Source organism: Mesocricetus auratus, unplaced genomic scaffold, assembly GCF_017639785.1.
Source record: "Mesocricetus auratus isolate SY011 unplaced genomic scaffold, BCM_Maur_2.0 Super-Scaffold_100006, whole genome shotgun sequence".
Classification (NCBI taxonomy): domain Eukaryota; kingdom Metazoa; phylum Chordata; class Mammalia; order Rodentia; family Cricetidae; genus Mesocricetus; species Mesocricetus auratus.
Window position 1 is genome coordinate 67,115,780 of NW_024429190.1, and position 19,168 is coordinate 67,134,947.

General features: G+C 45.2%; 1 protein-coding gene across 7 annotated transcripts; it reads right to left on the minus strand.

The window, feature by feature from the left end:
- Positions 1 to 8,712: 8,712 nt before the first annotated feature.
- Positions 8,713 to 17,803, minus strand: LOC101838036 (cytochrome c oxidase assembly protein COX18, mitochondrial). 7 transcript variants are annotated; one of them, XM_021226063.2, is made up of 7 exons: positions 17,392 to 17,803; positions 16,118 to 16,218; positions 15,269 to 15,432; positions 14,867 to 14,988; positions 12,357 to 12,464; positions 10,111 to 10,198; positions 9,162 to 9,294 (listed from the first exon to the last, which is right to left on the minus strand). In XM_021226063.2, exons 1-6 carry the CDS (start codon positions 17,713 to 17,715, stop codon positions 10,154 to 10,156), a joined length of 864 nt encoding a protein of 287 aa, XP_021081722.1. In that variant the 5' UTR covers positions 17,716 to 17,803; the 3' UTR covers positions 9,162 to 9,294; positions 10,111 to 10,153. The 7 variants fall into 7 exon arrangements, with proteins under 7 accessions (XP_005068219.1, XP_012967494.1, XP_012967496.1 ...); XM_005068162.4 differs by lacking the exon at positions 10,111 to 10,198 and having other exon boundaries at positions 8,713 to 9,294; positions 17,392 to 17,796; XM_013112040.3 differs by lacking the exon at positions 10,111 to 10,198 and having other exon boundaries at positions 8,713 to 9,294; positions 16,118 to 16,222; positions 17,392 to 17,525.
- Positions 17,804 to 19,168: the final 1,365 nt, after the last annotated feature.

A 19,168-nucleotide genomic window follows, 5' to 3' on the forward strand; every position in this document is an offset into this window, starting at 1 on the left:
TCTTCAATTCATTATTTAAATAATCATAGTCTTTAAAACTTGTAACAGTTAAAAATAAATGAAACTGAGCCTGGTGGTATACACCTTTAATCCCAGCACTGAGAGGCAGAGGCAGGAGGATCCAAGCCTGTACAGGGAGACCAGGCCAAGAGACATGGCAACAAAATAGCACCAAGAAATGTAGCTCCAGGAGGAAACAGATTGGGGATCAAGAATGCTCCTCAAGGGAAGAAAGGATGAAGAAAATGTGGTACACTTATACAGTGGAGTATTATTCAGCTGTTAAAACAATGACAAAACACTGAAAGCTGGTGGAGCACACCTTTAATCCCAGCACTGAGAGGCAGAGGCAGGCGGATCTCTGTGAGTTCAAGGTCAGCCTGGTCTACAGAGCGAGCTCCAGGACAGCTAGGGCTACACAGAGAAACCCGACTTCAGGACAAAAAAAAAAAAAAAAAAAAAAAAAAAGCATGAAATTTGAAGGCAAATGGATGGAACTAGAAAAAAACCATCCTGAGTGAGGCAAATCAGACCCAAAAAGACAAGCATGGTATGCACTCACTTGTAGATGGATATTAGCCATAAAGTAAAGGATAACCATGCTACAATTCTCAGATCCAGAGAGACGAGGTAACGAGGAGGGTCAGGGGAGAGCAATCAGTCTCTCTGTGAAGTGGTAATAGAGGAGACGTCACTGGCAGAAGGTGTTTGGATGGAGAGGTGGGACTGGGAGCAGAAGGGATCAGGATGGAGGAGAGTACTGGAACAGGGCCTGGGAGGCAGCTCTGGGATGAGCAATGGAAACTCCCAGGAACCTAAGAGGGTGACCCTAGCTAAGAGCCTAAACTGGCCATCTCCTATAACCAGTGGAAGGGTTTGAACCCCAACCCAGACACATAACCTTCAATCTACAATTTGTCCTACCTTCAAGATGTGCTGGGAGAGAGGCGGCACAGAAATTGTGGGTGTGATCGGTCAGTGACTGGTCCAGCTTGAGTTGAGACCCATACCATAAGAGAGCGCTCACTCTGACACTGCCTGAAACATCAGGGCCCAGAGGTGGGATAGCCAAGACCTAGGATAAAACCAAACGTAACTAGCAAACAAACAAACTAAAACAGTCTATGACATGATTCCTAATGATATTCTGCTATCTTCAGAAATTGGTGCCTAGCCCAACTGTCACGAGAGACTTCATCCAAACCGACAACCAGGGAGCCCACATGGGACCATGGGACTGACCTAGGCTCTCTGCTTATATGTGACAGTTGTGTAGCTTGGTCTTCTTGTGGGACTGACTCCTAACAGTGACTACTGCCTGCTTTTGGGCACCCTTTCCTCCTACCCGGAATGCCTCCTCCAGCCTTAATAGGAGAGGAGGTGCCTAGTCTAGTTGATGGGACGTGGCTAGCCAATACCGTGGGAAGCCTGCCCTTTTCTGAAGAGACAGGAGAAAGGATGGGGGGGGGATGGCCATGGGAGAGGGATTGGTCAGCCTGGTCTACACAGGGAGAGAAGGAGGGAGGGAGGGAGGGAGGGAGGGAGGGAGGGAGGGAGGGTGGGAAGAAGAGAAGAGAATATGCAAAGAGGAGGGAGAAATGGAATAGACCACATGGTGATCAGTCACTCAGGACACAGAGGACAGTGGAATAAGCTACAAATGCACCCATATTTACAGATTCTGTTTTTAAGATTCTCACCCTGCATCCATTGTTCAAAGATGTTCAAGAACGCTTGACATTATCTCGAGAATAAAAGTATGAAAATTTCAATTATACAAAAGTCAGAACATGCTGGAATATGCACTTAGGTATACTTCATGTTACATTTGTAAGATTATATAGTTTGCATACAAGAGAAAAGTAAAGAGTGCCCTCCGGTCCCTGCCCTGTGCTTAGGTGAGTAGGGACCCTGCCCTGAGCCCCAACTCCCTACATCCCCCTGCTTCCGTCTCCCTGGGCATTTTCTGCATCTAGAGAGGACCTTCCCCTTCTGGAAGGGTCACCCTGAGTCAGGCCACACCTCAGTCTTCAGTACCCTCCAGTCCCTGCCCTGTGCTTGAGGTGAGTGTGGGCCCTACTCTGACATCCAATTAAAAAGTGGGGTAAAGAACTAAATAGAGAATTCTCAATTAAAAAGTAGGGTACAGAACTAAATAGAGAATTCTCAATTAAAAAGTGGGGTACAGAACTAAATAGAGAATTCTCAATTAAAAAGTGGGGTACAGAACTAAATAGAGAATTCTCAATGGAGGAGTCTAAAATGGCCAAGAGACACTTGAGAAAGGGCTCAACATCCTTAGCCATTAGGGAAATGCAACTCAAAACAACTCTGAGATACCATCTTACTCCTGTCAGAATGGTTAGAATCAAAAACATTAATGATAGTTCATGCTGGAGAGGCTATGGAGAAAGGGGAACACTACTCCACTGCCAACTTGTGCAGCCACTTTGGAGATCGCTATGCAGATTCCTCAGAAAAATGGGAATCAGTCTCCCACAATATCCAGCAATTCCACTCTTAGCCATTACCCAAAAGGATGTACCCTCATACAACAAGGGCATCTGCTCCACTATGTTCATATCAGCATTATTTGTAATAGCCAGAACTTGGAAGCAACCTAGATGCCTCTCAACTGAAGAGTGGATAGAGAAAATGTGGTACATTTACACAATGGAGTACTACTCAGCAGAAATAAAAAATGGAATCTTGAAATTTTCAGGCAAATGGATGGCACTAGAAGAAACCATCCTGAGTGAGGTAACCCAGTCACAAAAAGACAAACATGGTATGCACTCACTCATATATGGATTTTAGACATGGAGCAGGGCATTGCCAGCCTACAATCTCACCGCCAGAGAGTCTAGGGTGCAGGGAGGACCCTAAAAGAGATATGCATGGTAACATGGAGAAGGGTTATGGGATGAGATCTCCTAATTGGATTGGGGTTGGGGAGAAGGGGAGGGCAGAAGGAGATGGGAGAAAGAGATGGGAAGAAGAGGAGGGGAGAGGAGGACATCGGGTAGCAGGAAGGTTGAAAAAGGGTAAGAATAGAGGAGAGAAGGATGAGAGATACCATAATAGAGGGAGCCATTATAAGTTGGAGGAGAGATCTGGCCCTAGTGAGATCTTCACAGATCTACAAGAATGACAAACTGGCATTAAGCCTACCTTAAATGCCCTCCCATGATAATGAGAATAATGACTACCTTATATGCCATCCTAGAACTCTCATCCAGTGGCTGATGGAGGCAGAGGCAGACACCCACAGCTGGGAATCGAATTGAATTCCTGGAACCCAGTTGCAAAGAGCAGTGATGAGCAAAGGAATCAAGATCAGGCTGGCGAAACCCACAGAGGCAGCTGGCCTAAACAAGGGGAAATGCATGGACCCCAGACTGATGACTGAGGAGCCAGCATGGGACTGATCCAGACATCTCCCCTCCCCCCACCGAACCTGGGTGACAGAGAGAAGGCCTTGGCAATCTGTCGGACCTTGGAGAGTAGAGCAGTATTTATTCCTGGCATACAGATGGACTCTGGGAACCCATACCACATGGAGGGATGCTCTCTCAGCCTGGACACATGGGGAGGACCTAGGCCCTGCCAGGATGATGTGACAGACTCTGAAAATCCTTCATGGAAGCCCTTGCCCTCCCTGGGGAGTGGAGGGGGGATAGAGTAGGGGTGAGGGGTTAGGAGAGGTGGGGGTGGGGGAGGAGGGGAGGGAGAGGGAACTGAAGAGTGACATGTATAAAAAGTTAAATAAAAAATACGAAAAAAAAAACAAGAGAAAACTAAAGCCAAAATTAAATACAATGTTGCCTTCCCAGTTTTCTGTCTAAGGCAAAAACATCACAATTGCCTTATCAGGGACTCGGAACAAAAGCATGTCTGTGACAGCTGTAAATGGACAAAACCAAAATGAGGGATTTTTCCCATGGTAACCTGCTTTAAAGGACATTTTTGGCCCTTTGAAGTCAAGCAATGACACAAGATTCTTTGTTTTTTCCTTCAATAAAACAATAGGAGTTGTTTGCTTTCTTGGAACATTTCCTTCCAATTTTATTTCATGTTTTTCTCCAATGTCTTTGTTCCAAAACACCCAGAAGCCCTGCTTTTCTGAACCGCCACCAACAGCACAGGACTAAGTCACCAGAGGCGAAGTGAGCTTGAAGAACTTAGCTCACCTGGGCTGTCAAGAAGGCACGGTGGTGGTACACGCCTTTAATCCCAGCACTCGGGAGGCAGAGGCAGGCGGATCTCTGTGGGTTCGAGGCCGGGCTAGACCAATAGCCTCCAAAACAATACAGAGAAACCCTGTCTCGTAAAAACCAAAAAAAAAAAAAAAAAAAAAAAAAAAAAAGAAGGCACGCAGAGCCTGCATGGGGATGCAGTTTGTTGCTATCCTCTTAGGGCTGTTATGTCAATGTTGCCTCAGAGAAAAGCACCAAGTTAGTGTTTTGAGCGGTAGGCGAGGAAGGCAGAGGAAATAGCTTCTTTAGTGTAACCTAGGTGACTGCTAATACTTGAGTTTACATGGTCATTCTCTGCCTGGAAAAAAAAAATACAGATTTTATAGTTTTTCAGGGCTATTAGTCATCAAGAACTAAGGGCTTTATACATAGTTCTCGAATGGATGGCAGAAAGCCACGTGCAGCAGATATAAACAATTGACTTTCTGAGCCTGGGATTAGAGATCACCTAAAAGGACCCTCTAGTGGGATTAATCCTTTTCCTTGGGTGCCATCCCTAGAAAACAGGCAGGGTAAGAAACCTAGACTTACAATGTCTATGACATTAAAACAATTGTGAAACAGAAATATCTCTAATATTATCTTCTTGGTGGTTTGTATAAAGGAATTTGTGATGGCCACACAAACAACACACATAACCATTAACTGGACAACAAAATGCTCAAAAATAATGCGATAACAGCGATTTAGCCTGGTGATAGTGGCGCACGCCTTTAATCCCAGCCCAGCACTCGGGAGGCAGAGGCGGGTGGATCTCTGTGAGTTTGGGGTCAGCCTGATCTACAGAGTGAGTTACAGAGGGCAGCCAGGGTTGTTACACAGAGAAACCCTGTCTCAAAAAACAAAACAAAACAACAAAAAACCCTAAACAAACAAAAACGAGCAAATTATTGAAGTTTCATTTTTTCTACTTCCTCTACCTTTGGAATGAATTGGCTGAAGGTCACCGGCCCCCGGACATTCTACTGGTGCTCTGCGGTTGTCGCCTGCAGTCCTCTTAGCTAGCTTGCTTGAATTTGTTCGTTGGTTATTGATGACTCGGCTCTACAGATGGCGTAGCTTTCAGGTGTTGGTGGAGAGGAGCGAGGCTCTACCCTATGCTGATAGGAAACACCAGTAGCTCATTCTCTAAAATACTGTACCGTGCGTGCTACTTTGAAGTCAAGAGATCGACGATCCGTATATAATGGTGGAATACGCACTATGAATAGAAGACGTATATTTTCCTTCTCTCTCGCTAAGAAAACTAATTAGGGTGCTGAAAAAGCAGACTAGAAAGTGGTTAAGCGGACTAGAAAGTGGATAAGAGCATAGAATCCTCTTACAGAGAACCTGAGCTCAGTTCCCACCAACCACGGTGAGCAGTTCACAAAACCCTTTCGTTATTCTAAAAGAAGGCGATTTGACACCCCCTGTTGGCCTCTGAGAGCACTGCACCCTGTACACAGCCCTCCTCTTACATATACCTATACACATAATTTTAAAAATAAAAACAAAATTTTAAAAGTTCTTTGTCTGTTCTTTAACTTTGTAATATCATCGGGCTTTCTACATGAGTATAAAACTTAGAATAACACATACTATTGTTTCTGAGCCTACCACCCACAGAACATTACCAAAAAAGGCAGAAATAACAATCATACGTAGGGCTTTTGTTCCTGCCATTGATTTTTCTCCATATGGACTCAGGTTTTCATGGATTTTTTTTGAGACACAGGCTTGCTAAATAGCCCAGACTGGCCTAAAACTCAGTGATCCTACTGCAGGGGCCCCCAGAGGATTCCAATTATAGGGCTGCTCTACCACACCGGTTAGATTAACTCTTATTTAACTCTTACTTGTAGATAATAACACTTACCTTAGTTCTAGAAGGTTTGTTTTGTTCTACAGTGCTGGCGATGGAACCCAGGTCTGTGCATGTGTAAGTGCCATACACTCAGACACACACTCAGTCCCAGCCTTTAGTTCTCACCATTGCTAAAAAGACAAGGGCCAGCATGGGACTGATCCAGACCCCCTGAATGTGGGTGTCAGTGAGGAGGCCTAGGCAATCTATGGGGCCTTGGGTAGTAGATCAGTATTTACCCCTGGCATACAAATGGACTTTGGGTGTCCATCCAACAATAAGGGATGCTCTCCCTGAAAGGGGTAAACTAAACTCAAGGGCTTCACTTCTAATAATTTAGAAATAAAGGAACCAGACCCTCACTCAGCCCCCAGCTTTAGCAGCCATGACAGGCTACAGAAAAAAAAAAAGTAGGCCTCTGACACAAGGAAACTCCAGATCCCCTGGCCTCCGGGAGTCTAGGGCCAAAACTGAACACAAAGAAACTCCAGACCACCCCCCCTGCCAGCCTCCTAGATGCTTGGTTCCTGGGAATTGTTTGGCCACAAAAGAAACTCCAGGGTGAATCAAAACCTCCCTCTAGTCTCCAGGACATAGTTCTGAAAACTATTGGTATCTGCGTACAACAGGCCACCTGCAAGTAACAAGATAATGCCATAGAAACCACAGAATGTTCCCTCTCAGCACTTGAACAATGAAAATAATGGTACACAGGTATTTCATGTCAAAATATGATTTTGAGAAATTCTAATTGTTCCCAATTGTCAGCCAATCAGAAATCAACCCGTACCTACTGATGTAATCCTGTAACTTTTGTCTTTAAAACCTAGCAGTAGACAGGGAACTTCACTCCCTCTGGGGGCTGCTGTGACAGCTAGCCAGATGGGGTCCCAGTCATGGGTGGATGAACAATCATTAAACCTTGCTTTTGCAGTTTAGTGGGCTGTCTTCCTGGTGATCTCTGGGGACTTTGCAACTTGGGCACAACATTTAGTCTACAGAGTGAGTTCCAGGACAACCTCCAAAGCCACAGAGAAACCCTGTCTCAAAGAAAAAAAAAAGATTTATTTATTATACAGTGTTCTGCCTGCATGTATCCTTGCATGCCAGAGGAAGGCACCAGGTGTCATTACAGATGGCTATGAGCCACCATGGGATTGCTGAACTCAGGACCACGGGAAGAGGAGCAAGTGTAACTCCTGAACCACTTCTCCAGCCCTTACATCTTAAGTTTCTTCTGGGGGTCTCAGGGTCTCAGTCACCTCCGGCTGACCTCAAACCTGCTTTGTGGCCGAGGCTAGCCCTGCGATCCTGCTGCCGATTGCCTCCGTCTCCCAAGTGTGGCGAAGACAAGTGTGGGCCACCACGTGGCTTGTGCTGCCCTCACAGAGGACTCATGCCAGATGTCTCCTGAACTGTATATGCAACCAGAAAGGCCACTATGTTATAAGGTTATTATTAACTTGTTTGTTTGGATTGAATGCTCTCTTGGGATTAATACAGGAAAGGTTCATGGATGATATAAACTGTGGCTTCAGCTGTCGGCTTGTTTCAGAAAGGTGACAGTTGTGGTTAATGTACTCAGGAATAAACTTGATGGGCATTTGAGAAAATTGCAGATTTTCTTTTGTTAAAATGAGTCATTTGATAAATTAGTGGAATTCTTTTTGTAACTAGCTCTTACAAATTAACGCATACTTCTTATCTATGCTCTGCCATGATTTGGGGACATGAATACATTTTAGATGCAGACAGATTTCTAAATACAGCAATCTACAAAAAGTCAGGGCTGACTGTACCCATTAGCCCTCTCCCCATAACTAGGCAGCTAGCTGCAGAGTGGCAGCCCTGGGACACCAGGAGAGGGACCAGCCTGCAACCACCCCACCACCGGAGGTCTCAGCGTTCTTAGAATCAGGCCTCTTATTTTCACAAAAGAAAAACTGCAATTTTCTCAAATGCCCATCAGATTTATTCCTGAGTACATCAACCACAACTGTCGCCTTTCTGAAACAAGCCGACAGCTGAAGCCACAGTTTATATCATCCATGAACCTTTCCTGTATTAATCCCAAGAGAGCATTCAATCCTTCCAAACAAACAAGTTAATAATAACCTTATAACATAGTGGCCTTTCTGGTTGCATATGAAGTTCAGGAGACATCTGGCGTGAGTCTCTGTGAGAGCAGCACGTGCTCTTAACAACCGAGCCACCTCTCCAGTACCCCAGTAGATTACTTAAATTTGCCAAAGGACACTGAGTCCCATGACTTTCATGACAAATCCATACAGACTTATCAAATACACAAACAGACCTACAATCAGCCTCCAATGCAGTGTTAGCAATTACCTCACTTGGGCTGGAGCTAACTGGCTCAGAGGTGAAGAGTATCTCACTGCAGAGCTGGAGAGATGGCTCAGGAGTGAGCATACACTGCTTCAGATGTCGAGTTTGGTTCCTAGCAACCATATTGTCTTCCTGAAGTCTAGAAGGATCCGGTGCTGTTGGCCTCTGTGGGCACTTGCACACAGGTGCACATATCCCTGCCCCCACAGACACATACATAATTAATATAAAGTCTTTTTTTAAAGGAATTATCTCTCCGGAGCCTTTGATTTACAAAACTTTATTGTGTGGACAGTAGGACACAGATCACACAGGATCTAATCCTGTTCTCAGCAAAGCTATGATTGCATGAACAAGGCTAGGCATCCTGGCTTATCTTAACCTTTCACAATTGAACATTTATTTCTAATACTCCTGGCTTATCTTTACACTTTACAATTGAACATTTATTTCTAACATGCAAAATATCAAATACATCTGAATTGATCTTTACCCTTTACAATTGAACATTGCTTTCTAACATGTAAAATATCAAATACAACTGAATTGTATCAGGGCTCCATGATAGTTAAATAAAGGCAATTTAAACACTACCCTCAGTCTTCTACACTCAATACATGAAACTGAAAACGGCATTTCCGTAATTGCAAAGTTACTGGAAGTGTACTGTCGTCATTTTCTTGAAAGGAACTTGGCACAAAAGGCAGCAGAGAGGTCTCTGTATGGGGTCTCTGAATCCGACTTGGTTGGTGGTATCCGGCAAAGCTGGCGGAATGCAGGGGAGCGGAGCAGCAGATTCTGGGAGAGGCCCATGAGACTGGAGCACAGCCAGTAGAGAACAAGAGACTAGAGAGAGTACATGAAGGTTAGCGGTCTGCTCCATGGGGGGTCACTCTCAGCAGCATCAGTAAAAACACCCCAGCATTCTGAGCAAGCTTCGAGACAGCGAATGGGGCTGGATAGGCGAGAAAGGCTGACACCCCAGAAAGCAGATCACGGTGTTTACAGCAGATATGACAGACAGCAAGTACCAGGCAGAGCCAGGAATCACCCTCCCTTCTTTACCTATGAAGACTTTCTTCCCAGCACAGGTGCTGACAAGCTGATTATACAGATGGATAGCGGGAGCCTGGGGATGTGGTCACTTCCCATGCAATCTTACTAGGCCTCATTTCCCCCTTTTACCAGGCGGTCTTTTCCAGTTCTCCAGTAACCACTATCTTCCTATCGTCTAGGATTTCTTGGTTGACAACTTACCATCAACTTTCTTTTGTGACAGAACCCAGGCTGCCACTTTAAACTCAGCCCTGCAGCCTTTCTGTATATACACAGCTTTGCGTGGCCATCAGAAAGCAGTCAGGTCTCAGAAACAAAACCATGTGGTGGGTGAGTCCTGCCTGGAATGAAGCTCTCCAGGTCCGCATCCTGTTCACTATTATTTGGCTTTGTACTGGTTATTTCTTTTGCTTCAGTTTCCTATCTGTAAAATGGGGCCATAGTTGTCCCCACCTTTGAGGGCTTAGGAGAGAGAGCGTTTGGACAGAATGGCTACCCACAGTGTGTGATCCATAGTAAGTACCTGCATTTCTTTAAGGTGAGGGCTTAGGAGAGAGAGCGTTTGGACAGAATGGCTACCCACAGTATGTGATCCATAGTAAGTACCTGCATTTCTTTAAGCTGAGACCTCCAGGGCAGCAGTAATACATCAAAGGCAGATTAGCACAGCAGTTACAGGCAACAGCTGACCTACCTGGAAACATGAGTAGTTCACAGAACCAATCAGCTGTCGAATTCCCCTTGCTTCTGGCTCCTCATCACCAAAGTGAGAGATGGTTTTGTTGTTTTATTTGTTTGTTTTTGAGACAGGGTTTCTCTGTGTAGCCCTGGCTGTCCTGGAACTCACTGTGTAGACCAGGCGGCTGCCTCCTAAGTGCTGGTTGGGATTAAAGGTGTGCACCACCACTACCTGGCCCATTAAAGTGGGAGACTCTAACAGTACCTCCTTACTGTATCACCAGGAGAATTATAAGGCACTATACAAAAACACATTGAGAGTGCCTAGGGCTGGCAAAATGGGCCAGTCGGTAAAGGTGCTTGCCACCAAACCAGATGGTATGAGTTCAATCCCTGTAAGTCATAAGGTAGAAGGAGAGAACTGACTCTAGGTTGTCCTGTGACATCCACACATGTGCCCTGACATGTGCAGTGTCTGCTATAAAACCAGGGTGCCTAAGCATCAGGCTGTTGCATCCAGAGAGAACTATAAGCTGCCATCTACATAACAATTTCTTGCTGGGCTTTGGTGGCACATGCCTTTAATCCCAGCACTTGGGAGGCACAGGCAGGTGGATCTTTGTGAGTTCCAGGACAGCCTGGTCTACAGAAGGAGTTCCAGGACAACCTCCAAAGCAATACAGAGAAACCCTGTCTCAAAAAACTAAAACAATTCCTTTTCTTGCTAAACAAAATCCCAGTTTTCAGCTGGGTATACGTGCTGTGGAATATTAATTTATACTGTGCTTGGTTTAATAGAAAAGCTAAACAGAGCTGGGCACTCATCTCAAACAAACTAACAAACAAATGCTAAATGGCCAGTAGGTAGGCAGAATTTTTGGGGCAGAGAGTACCCTGGGAAGGAGGAGGAAGATTCTCAAGCCAGAGGCAGACAAAGCAGCATGAGCATCATGAAGAAAAGGTAACCAAGTCTCATAAAAGAACATAGATTAAAAGAAATGGGTTAATTTAAGTTATAAGAGCTAATTAGAAACAAGCCTAAGCTATCAGCCAAACTTCTATAAACAATAAATTTCCATGTTGTATTTTGGGAGCTGGTTGGCGGGACAGAAAAATCCACTGTACATACTCCTAGACTCTTAAAACTAATAGATGTGACCAAATAAGTAAGATACAGCACATTTATTTGGTGGGACATCTAGCAATGGTCTTTAGGACCACGCATCCTTGAAGCACCCTCTCCCACTTCTGTGATGTGCCTTGCTCAACGCCATCAATCATGACCACCATGGCCATGAGGGTAAATATAGGAGGCTGCGCGTGATGGAGCAGAAAAAGCAGTGCGGCTGTCCTCGGGGAGCTGGCATGCCATTCCTAAACTGGACCTGTCTGGACTCCCTGCAGGAGGTAAGGCTGGGTATGCAATACACCTTTTCAGATTTGTTACTAACTGAGCCCAATCCTTGACACCACACTGCATTTGTTCATGGAGGTTCCTTGGGCTGTACTGCTGTGGTTATATGGAATTTTACAGCAGTGCTCCCCATGGAAAAGGGCTACAATATATACCCTTTCATGCTCACAGACATGAAGCCTGCTTCAGAGATGCAGAAACCTATTTTGCACAGGTAAAAGACACCCAGGTACCAGTTTAAACATATACTTTTATATCAATAGACGCTCAAGGACTGTGAGACTTTTGTAACTGCCTACCTAATCTGAACTACTGGCAACTGAGTAAAGAAGAAAATGTACATGACACAGCTTTTGACAACTTCTAAAGTTATCTGGGGGAAATATACAAAGGACTGAAGTAATTTTAATAACTACTGTTTTTTCTTTTCTTACAAAGCTTACTTAAGTACCAACAGGGACAAGTGACCCAAACCCACTGTACAAGGATAAGGAGTACCAAATTCATATGGACTTGGCAATGTTTTCTTTTTTAAGCTGTATAGTCCTTGACCTAGTCGATATGGAAGTTATTCAATGTATTAGCTAGTAAAATAAATGTTAGACTATGCAAGGTGCTCTGTCAGATTAAAACAGAGGAAGGAGAGTAAGGATTTGACGGCAGAGCTGGACACATCCATGAGAAAGATGAACCAGCAGACAACAGTTACACAACCATCCTCAACAGCAGCAGGACGGCAGGCTGTGTGCGAACTACTCACAGAAGGGACTGTTGCAGCAACCGGGATCATCAGCACAGATATCGCTCGGACAAAGTGTGTAACATACATTTGAAAACGAGACATTCCAAGCTTTTGGAGAGCCAAAATCTGAAGTAGAACACACAAACCATTAATTAATAAAGTGCACATTAAATCAGATAAACTTTAAAACACACACTGAAGCCCAGGCTTTGTGGCACATTCTTAAAATCCTAGTATCTGTGTTGGAACAGCAACTCAAGGTCATTTTTGGCTTACAGATTTGAGAGACAGGCTACACTAGATAGTTTTAAGATAGGGCTTCATTATGTATCCCTGACTGACCTGGAACATACCTAGTAGATTAGGGTAGCCTTAAACACTGTCTCGGCTGAGATTACAGGTGTGTAAACTTGCTAAAAGCTGATTTGTAACTAGACTCCACCAATACCTTGAAGGGTTGACACCGTGGTTCAATGGCAGAGCACTTGACCCTACGTGTACAAGGCTGTGGCCTCCACATTCAGCACTTAAACACAATTTCAACAGCAATGGATACATAACTAACCATCTATCTCCAAGGCTAGGGACAGTGTTTGAAGCATGGCGGCTATGACTGCAAAGGGCAACCCTGATGCTGCTGCTGGCTTTGGGAGACAGGCCCTCACGGTGTAAGCATCACTCTCCAGGTGACGGGAATACACACAGGTGTCCTCACGCCTGGCTTTGGGAGACAGGCCCTCCTGGTGTAAGCATCACTCTCCAGGTGACGAGAATACACACAGGTGTCCTCACACCTGGCAGCCCCGCAGCCCTGGAGACTTAGAACCTTACACGAGTTTTAACTCTCGTGTGCCACTTGCCCTTCCTAAAATAAAGTAACAATAATATAATCCTCAGAGTTAATCTGTGAATTAGATAATTAATGCAAACTGTCCAGAGAAACCCAGAATACAATACTGTTAAATCACACTTTTTTATCAGGCATTAGATGACTTTAGAACAGGAATTCATTCAGGCCTTCTATTTATCACTCCTTTCTGTCTACCAAGTAGTCACCGAACACAAACGGAGGAGCTGTACTATGTTCTTAAGGAAGAACATTTACACGGCCCATGACATGTTTCCTCAACAAAATTTCACTGATGTCTTTAGATTCTTTTTTTTTTTCTTTAAAAAAAAAAATGTAGCCAGGCGGTGGTGGTGCACGCCTTTAATCCCAGCACTCGGGAGGCAGAGGCAGGCGGATCTCTGTGAGTTTGAGGCCAGCCTGGTCTACAGAGTGAGTTTCAGGACAGCCTCCAAAACAATACAGAGAAACCCTGTCTCGAAACCCCCCCTAAAAAAACACAACACAACAAAACAAAACAAAAAAATGTATGGGTGTATTGCCTACACTTATGACTGTGCGCCAGCCACATGGGTGCCTGGTGCCCATGGGGTTCAGAGGAGGGCATTAGGGCTGGAGCTGGCTAAAGCTTGTATGAACTGTCATGTGGATGCTGTGAATGGAGCCCAGGACTGTGCAAGAGCAGTCAGTGCTCTTAACCCCCAAGCTATCTCTCCAATCCCATCTTTTGTTTTAAACGGGGACACATATCCTAGGGTAACAGGGAACTCCCTGGGTTGTTGAAAAGGACCTTGAACTTCTGCCCCACGGTGCCCACTGCGTCTAGGGCTGGGACAGAGGTCCCTGGGCTCATGAACACTAAGCAAGCATTCCACCAACTGAACTTTATTCCTAGCGCCAAGGCCTTAAAACATAGGTGTCTGCTACAAACAAGATGTAGATTAGAATTCCCAGACAATGCTCATTTGACATGAGGTTTATAAGATTTTTACCTCTATGTCCGAGCTCTTTATAAAATTACAAGCATACTTTCTGTGTATTATTGAGTGAAGCACTATAGGTAACAGACAAGACAACTGAAAAATCGCATTTTTGTATGTTCCTTTATGTTATCTCATCAAAAAATTCAAATTATTATACTAAGTCATTATTAAGAGAATGGCAGTGGGCTACTTAAGGTTCCCTACCAATAAACTCACATAATAGGTACACAAAAGAGCCATTCCACTATGGATTAAAAGCAGGCTGGCCAAGCAACTTCAATCTTTTTTTTTCTTGTGGAGACCAGTTCTCTCCATGTTGCCCTGGATGTCACTGTGTAGACCAGGCTGGACTTGAGCTTGTAGAGATCTGCCAGCCTCTGCCTCCCGAGCACTGGGATTAAAGGAGTGCCAGCACACCCAACTTTGATTACTGTTTCACCCCCGCTGGCCTGGTCTTTTGAGATGGTCTTGTTATGTAGCCTAGGAAGGCTTTGAGTTTGCCATTCTCCTGCCTCTGCTTTCTGGGTGCTAGGACTAGATATGAGCAGTTGTGCCTGGCTTTAGTACTCTTCCTTCAAAAGGAGCTGGTCTGACGTCAGAATTCCGAGCTATGTCTGACAAAGCATATGTGTATGTGATATCAGAGCAGTAATCCCAATGACTTAAACGGTCAATACACCCCAATGTTAACCACTGACCTCCACTATTAGTAAATTGACAACACCAACAGAGACAGGCAGAATCCAAGTAGAATCCACTGCAGTGAGGTCAGGAAACCACAGGACCCCACCAGCAGCTAACTGCTCCTGAACAGAAACACCTGCAAGACAGTTTAAACACAAAACAACAGGGTTCCTGAGGACAGCTGAGAGACATCAGAAACACACAGCCTGAAGATCTATCTGCACTGGTTAGTCAAGCTACTCCTGTCTGCAATTTGTTTGTTCTGTTTTCTCAACACAAGACTTTTTATGATTAAGATTCTAAATTCTGTAATGTAAGAAAGGCAATAAACGGTAGTTATGGAACTATAATTTTTTTTTCTATTGGAATGCAACAATAAGGAATTTGAGAGATGAGGATTTCTGTAATGGTTTTACCTTCTGAGTGTGCAGCCCCTGTGCTAAAGTTTCGGAGGGCAACGGATATGAAGATCCACATTGGAAGCTGGACCCAGACTAACACAGTGGCTTTGAAAGGATGGCAGTTGTCACGAACATACAGGTCTGAAACAAGCCTCCGCATGTTCTTTAGATAAGTGAGCCTAAGGTGAGGGAACAAAGAGAAAAAAATCACCTGACCACCAGCAAGAGCTTCACCCTACGGCACACACACACCCATTCTGTAGGGATGCTGAGGGTTCAACAGGGATTTCAACCGTCATAAGCAGTTAGGGACGGTCACTAAACAGAAGGCACACAGCCTTTATTAAAGACACTGTCAGCCTACAACTGTAGTCTCTAATGATCTCTGGCCAGTAAGATTATTAAAAAACAATTTATTTATATTCTCTGGTGTCTGTGTATGTGTGTGTGTGAACGAACAACACATGGACCATACAGCAAACTAACACCTACTTACCCGCACAGTAAGCTTTCACATGACTTACATCAAACCTTAACACAGTATTTAATTCACTGTCATCTTTATCTGATCATGGCTCTTTTCAGTGGGTCCTCCAGAACAGAAGTCAGATGTGGTAGCACACATCTGTAATCCAAGCACTTTGCTGGGGAAGGGGAGATGAGGAGTTCAAGTACTGGGAGGCTCTCATGGGAGGACCATTCAGCTCCTCAGGGTTAGGGTAAAGCCTGTTTCTTCGTTTATCTGCTTTCACTCCAATATATAAAACATGCTACACAGTGATTTATTAGTATGAATGATGAGTGAACAAATCGAGAGAACACCTAAACCTGTATTTATTCATTTCATGGCACAGAACTGCATACCTGGCAACTCTCTTGGACCAACCAAACTGACGTGCACGAACTGCAACTTCTTGGTTAAGGTGCTTGGCGATGTTTTTTACTTCTGGTTGCAAGTTTTCCACCTAACTAAAGGAAAAGTTGTTTTTATGAGCACATCCGGGAGAGAAGAGCTCAGTAAGAAATTTCGCTCCTCAGATTAGCCTACTGGGTTGTTCTTCTTTATCACTAACTGACACAGATGAACCCAGCCCACTGTGGGTCACCAGCCCCTAGGCATGCGATCCTGGGCTACATAGAAAAGCCAGTAAGCAGTTTTCCACCATGGTTTCTGCTTTACTTTCGGTCCTGTTGTGCATCCATGACGGACCATAACATGAAAGCCAAGTAATCCCTCTCCTCCCCAGTTCCGCTTTAAGTCAGTGTCGTTTGACAGCAGCACCATCAACGAAGCTCATATATTCTCTGTTCCCTCAACTAGTTACAAGTGATGTCTACTGACCACATTTGTAATCAGAAAATATTTAGCTTGCTTAAAATATCTTCAGTCACAAACTTAAGTTCCAGTTTGTACACCTATCTGGGCAACCAAACTGATTTGCATAAAATGCAACTTCTTGGTTAAGGGGTGCTTGGTGATGTTTTCTACTTCTGGCTGTGCATAACCGGAAATAACGCTGAAACTCTGATAACTCTGAAATGGTACCTACTTCATAGGATTTTGAGACTTGAATGAAAACTGCATCCCGGATCTTACTTTTCCTTCCTTAGATAGGCCATTAGTAGAGAAAACAGCACTCCGATTGTTAAGTTAAAATCCCGCGGATTCCCACTGTGACTACTGCCTTAGCGCTCTTGCTGCTTCCCTTCCTGGCAATCTTCTGTGAAATTTCAATTTCCCAAAGTAACTCGTGCTGACTTCATCTCACCTCACTAGGTAGCCTATACCGATTCGACAGATATGATGTGAAGCCCTAAAAGGCCAAGGTCACAAGTTAACAGACACAGGGTCGTAGATCGTAGGTCCAGCGTGACAATCCAATTCCGCAAACACTTTTAAAACGTTTACGTCACTACTAATGCTACCGGTTCCTCCGTGCCATTTCTTCTGCAGACTGGTATCAGTCAAAAGTTTAAGAAACTTGTGTTTCATATAAAGACCTGGTCGGTCGGATGAATTGGAAGGTACTCGAGTCACCAAGCATCATTTAACACATGCAACACTAACTATTTTAGCAAAGCAGCAGCCTCGATGGTTAACACTTGCAGGAAGGCTGCACGGGGACCGAGCCCCTCACCTTAGCCAGGATGTAGTGCTGATAGGCGGCCAGAGGCAACGTGACAGCGCCGCGCAGGGCCACGGTGCTAAGCATGATGCTGCCCCACCAGGGGAGTCCCGAGGCGGCGTGCGCGCCTAGCAGCACTTCCTCCGCCGCGCGCACGGGCACCGACGCTGCCAGGGCCTCGTACCATCCGCCGGGGACGGCCGCCGACACCGACGCTGCCGCCCATACCGGGAGGGCAGGGAGTCGCGCGTTACTCCCGCCGGGCTGCAGTCCCCGTGCCCGGAGCCGCCAGGTGGGCAGTGACCGAAGCCATCCGGGACCCGAGCGCCACAGCATGCCAACAACACTGCTAAAGCCGGTAGCTCGGCAGCCTGGGGGGGGACCACGCGCGCCAGGCGGATGCGCGCATGCGCCGGCCTGCGGCCACGCCTGACCTTCCCCGAGAAGGCGGTGACGACTAGCGTCGCGCGTGAGATGACGTGTAAGCCCCGCCTTTCCCACGCGGCAGTGGGGAGGTAGCGGCTCTCACGGGACTTCTTCCCTTGCTAGGGTGGAGCTCCGAGCAGTCGGAACCGGAACTGCGCGGATAGGCGGGGCAAGCAAACCACCTTGCTGTTCTGAGTTTCGGTTTCCACCCAGGATGGTCATTTGTGTACTTTTTGTTACCCGGCTGCTTCCGCTCGAGACACGCGTAGCAGGCCGTCCGTCCCCACGCACTGCTGAAACACCTACCTTTAGAGTAACAAGTGTTTCTGGTTTGCGCAGGGTTAGGCTGCGTCCTTTATTCCCTAGACATAATTCTACAGGACATAGATTTAATTGTTTTTTATCTGTTCGACTAGCATTCTATTTCTTTAAAAACCAGGAGAATGCAGAATGCTTGAGGGGGGGACCGCATGGTGGCGCACGTCTTTAATTCACTCAGGCAGAAGTAGGATGTCTGCTCCAAGCCAGCCAAACCTACTCAGTGGTGATACTGTCTCAAAAAACCAGTTACCATCATCATAATAAAAACCAGGGGGGGAAAAAAAAAGGAATGCTCAGGGCATACAAGAATTGCGTGAGTTTTCCTTGAGTTCCTGGCTACAGCAAATAATTGGGATGACATGAAGTTTTATTTCAGAAGCGCCAGCCCAAAGCGATTTTGAGTTTTTAGAAACCTCTCCCATGTTTGGTAATGTCAAATGGTAGATCTGGTCCCCTGCTTCACTGCACAACTACTAAAAGTATGGGATAACCGATTTTCTGGAATTTGGGTCACCAGCCTTCAAAACTAACCATGAATCCATATAAACTCATAATCCTCTTTTCTAAAACAGTTTACCTATCTCTTAAGAAACCAGTTGTTATTGTCTACTGGTTGTTGTTTTTCGAGAGAGGGTGTGTAGCTTTGGGACTTGCTCTGTAGATCAGGCTGGCCTCATACTCACAGACATCTGCCTGCCTCTTCCTCCCAAGCGCTGGATTAAGTGTGCTGCCACTGCCCAGCCATAGTTACTGACTTAAAGTGAGAATCAAAGTCAAGTTACATGTAAAAAGTGTAAAGAAGTGAACTGTTTCCCCATCCTCCCATCTAGTTGGCACTTCCAGAGTAACCTTAAGGTATAGAGGGAAGTTACTTAAAACGACGCAACTCTTCCAAACCCCAATTTACCACGTGAAGACCTAGAACCAAAGCTACACTGGGAACTTTTCCGTAAGTAGATAAATCCTATTTATGGTAGACATAAATAGCCCTTTTCTCTATGTATAAATAAGCCTGTTATTTAAGGATTTATTGTCCACAAAC

What these genes read in the sequence shown, in the direction of transcription:
- LOC101838036 (XM_005068162.4), bottom strand. Translation starts at nt 17,715, where the DNA reads ATGCTGTGGCGCTCGGGTCCCGGATGGCTTCGGTCACTGCCCACCTGG. An exon ending in AGCACTACATCCTGGCTAAG is followed by an intron (nt 16,219 to 17,391) that starts GTGAGGGGCTCG and finishes TCCTTTAGTTAG; the next exon opens with GTGGAAAACTTGCAACCAGA. An exon ending in TCAATTTACTAATAGTGGAG is followed by an intron (nt 12,465 to 14,866) that starts GTCAGTGGTTAA and finishes GTTCTACTTCAG; the next exon opens with ATTTTGGCTCTCCAAAAGCT.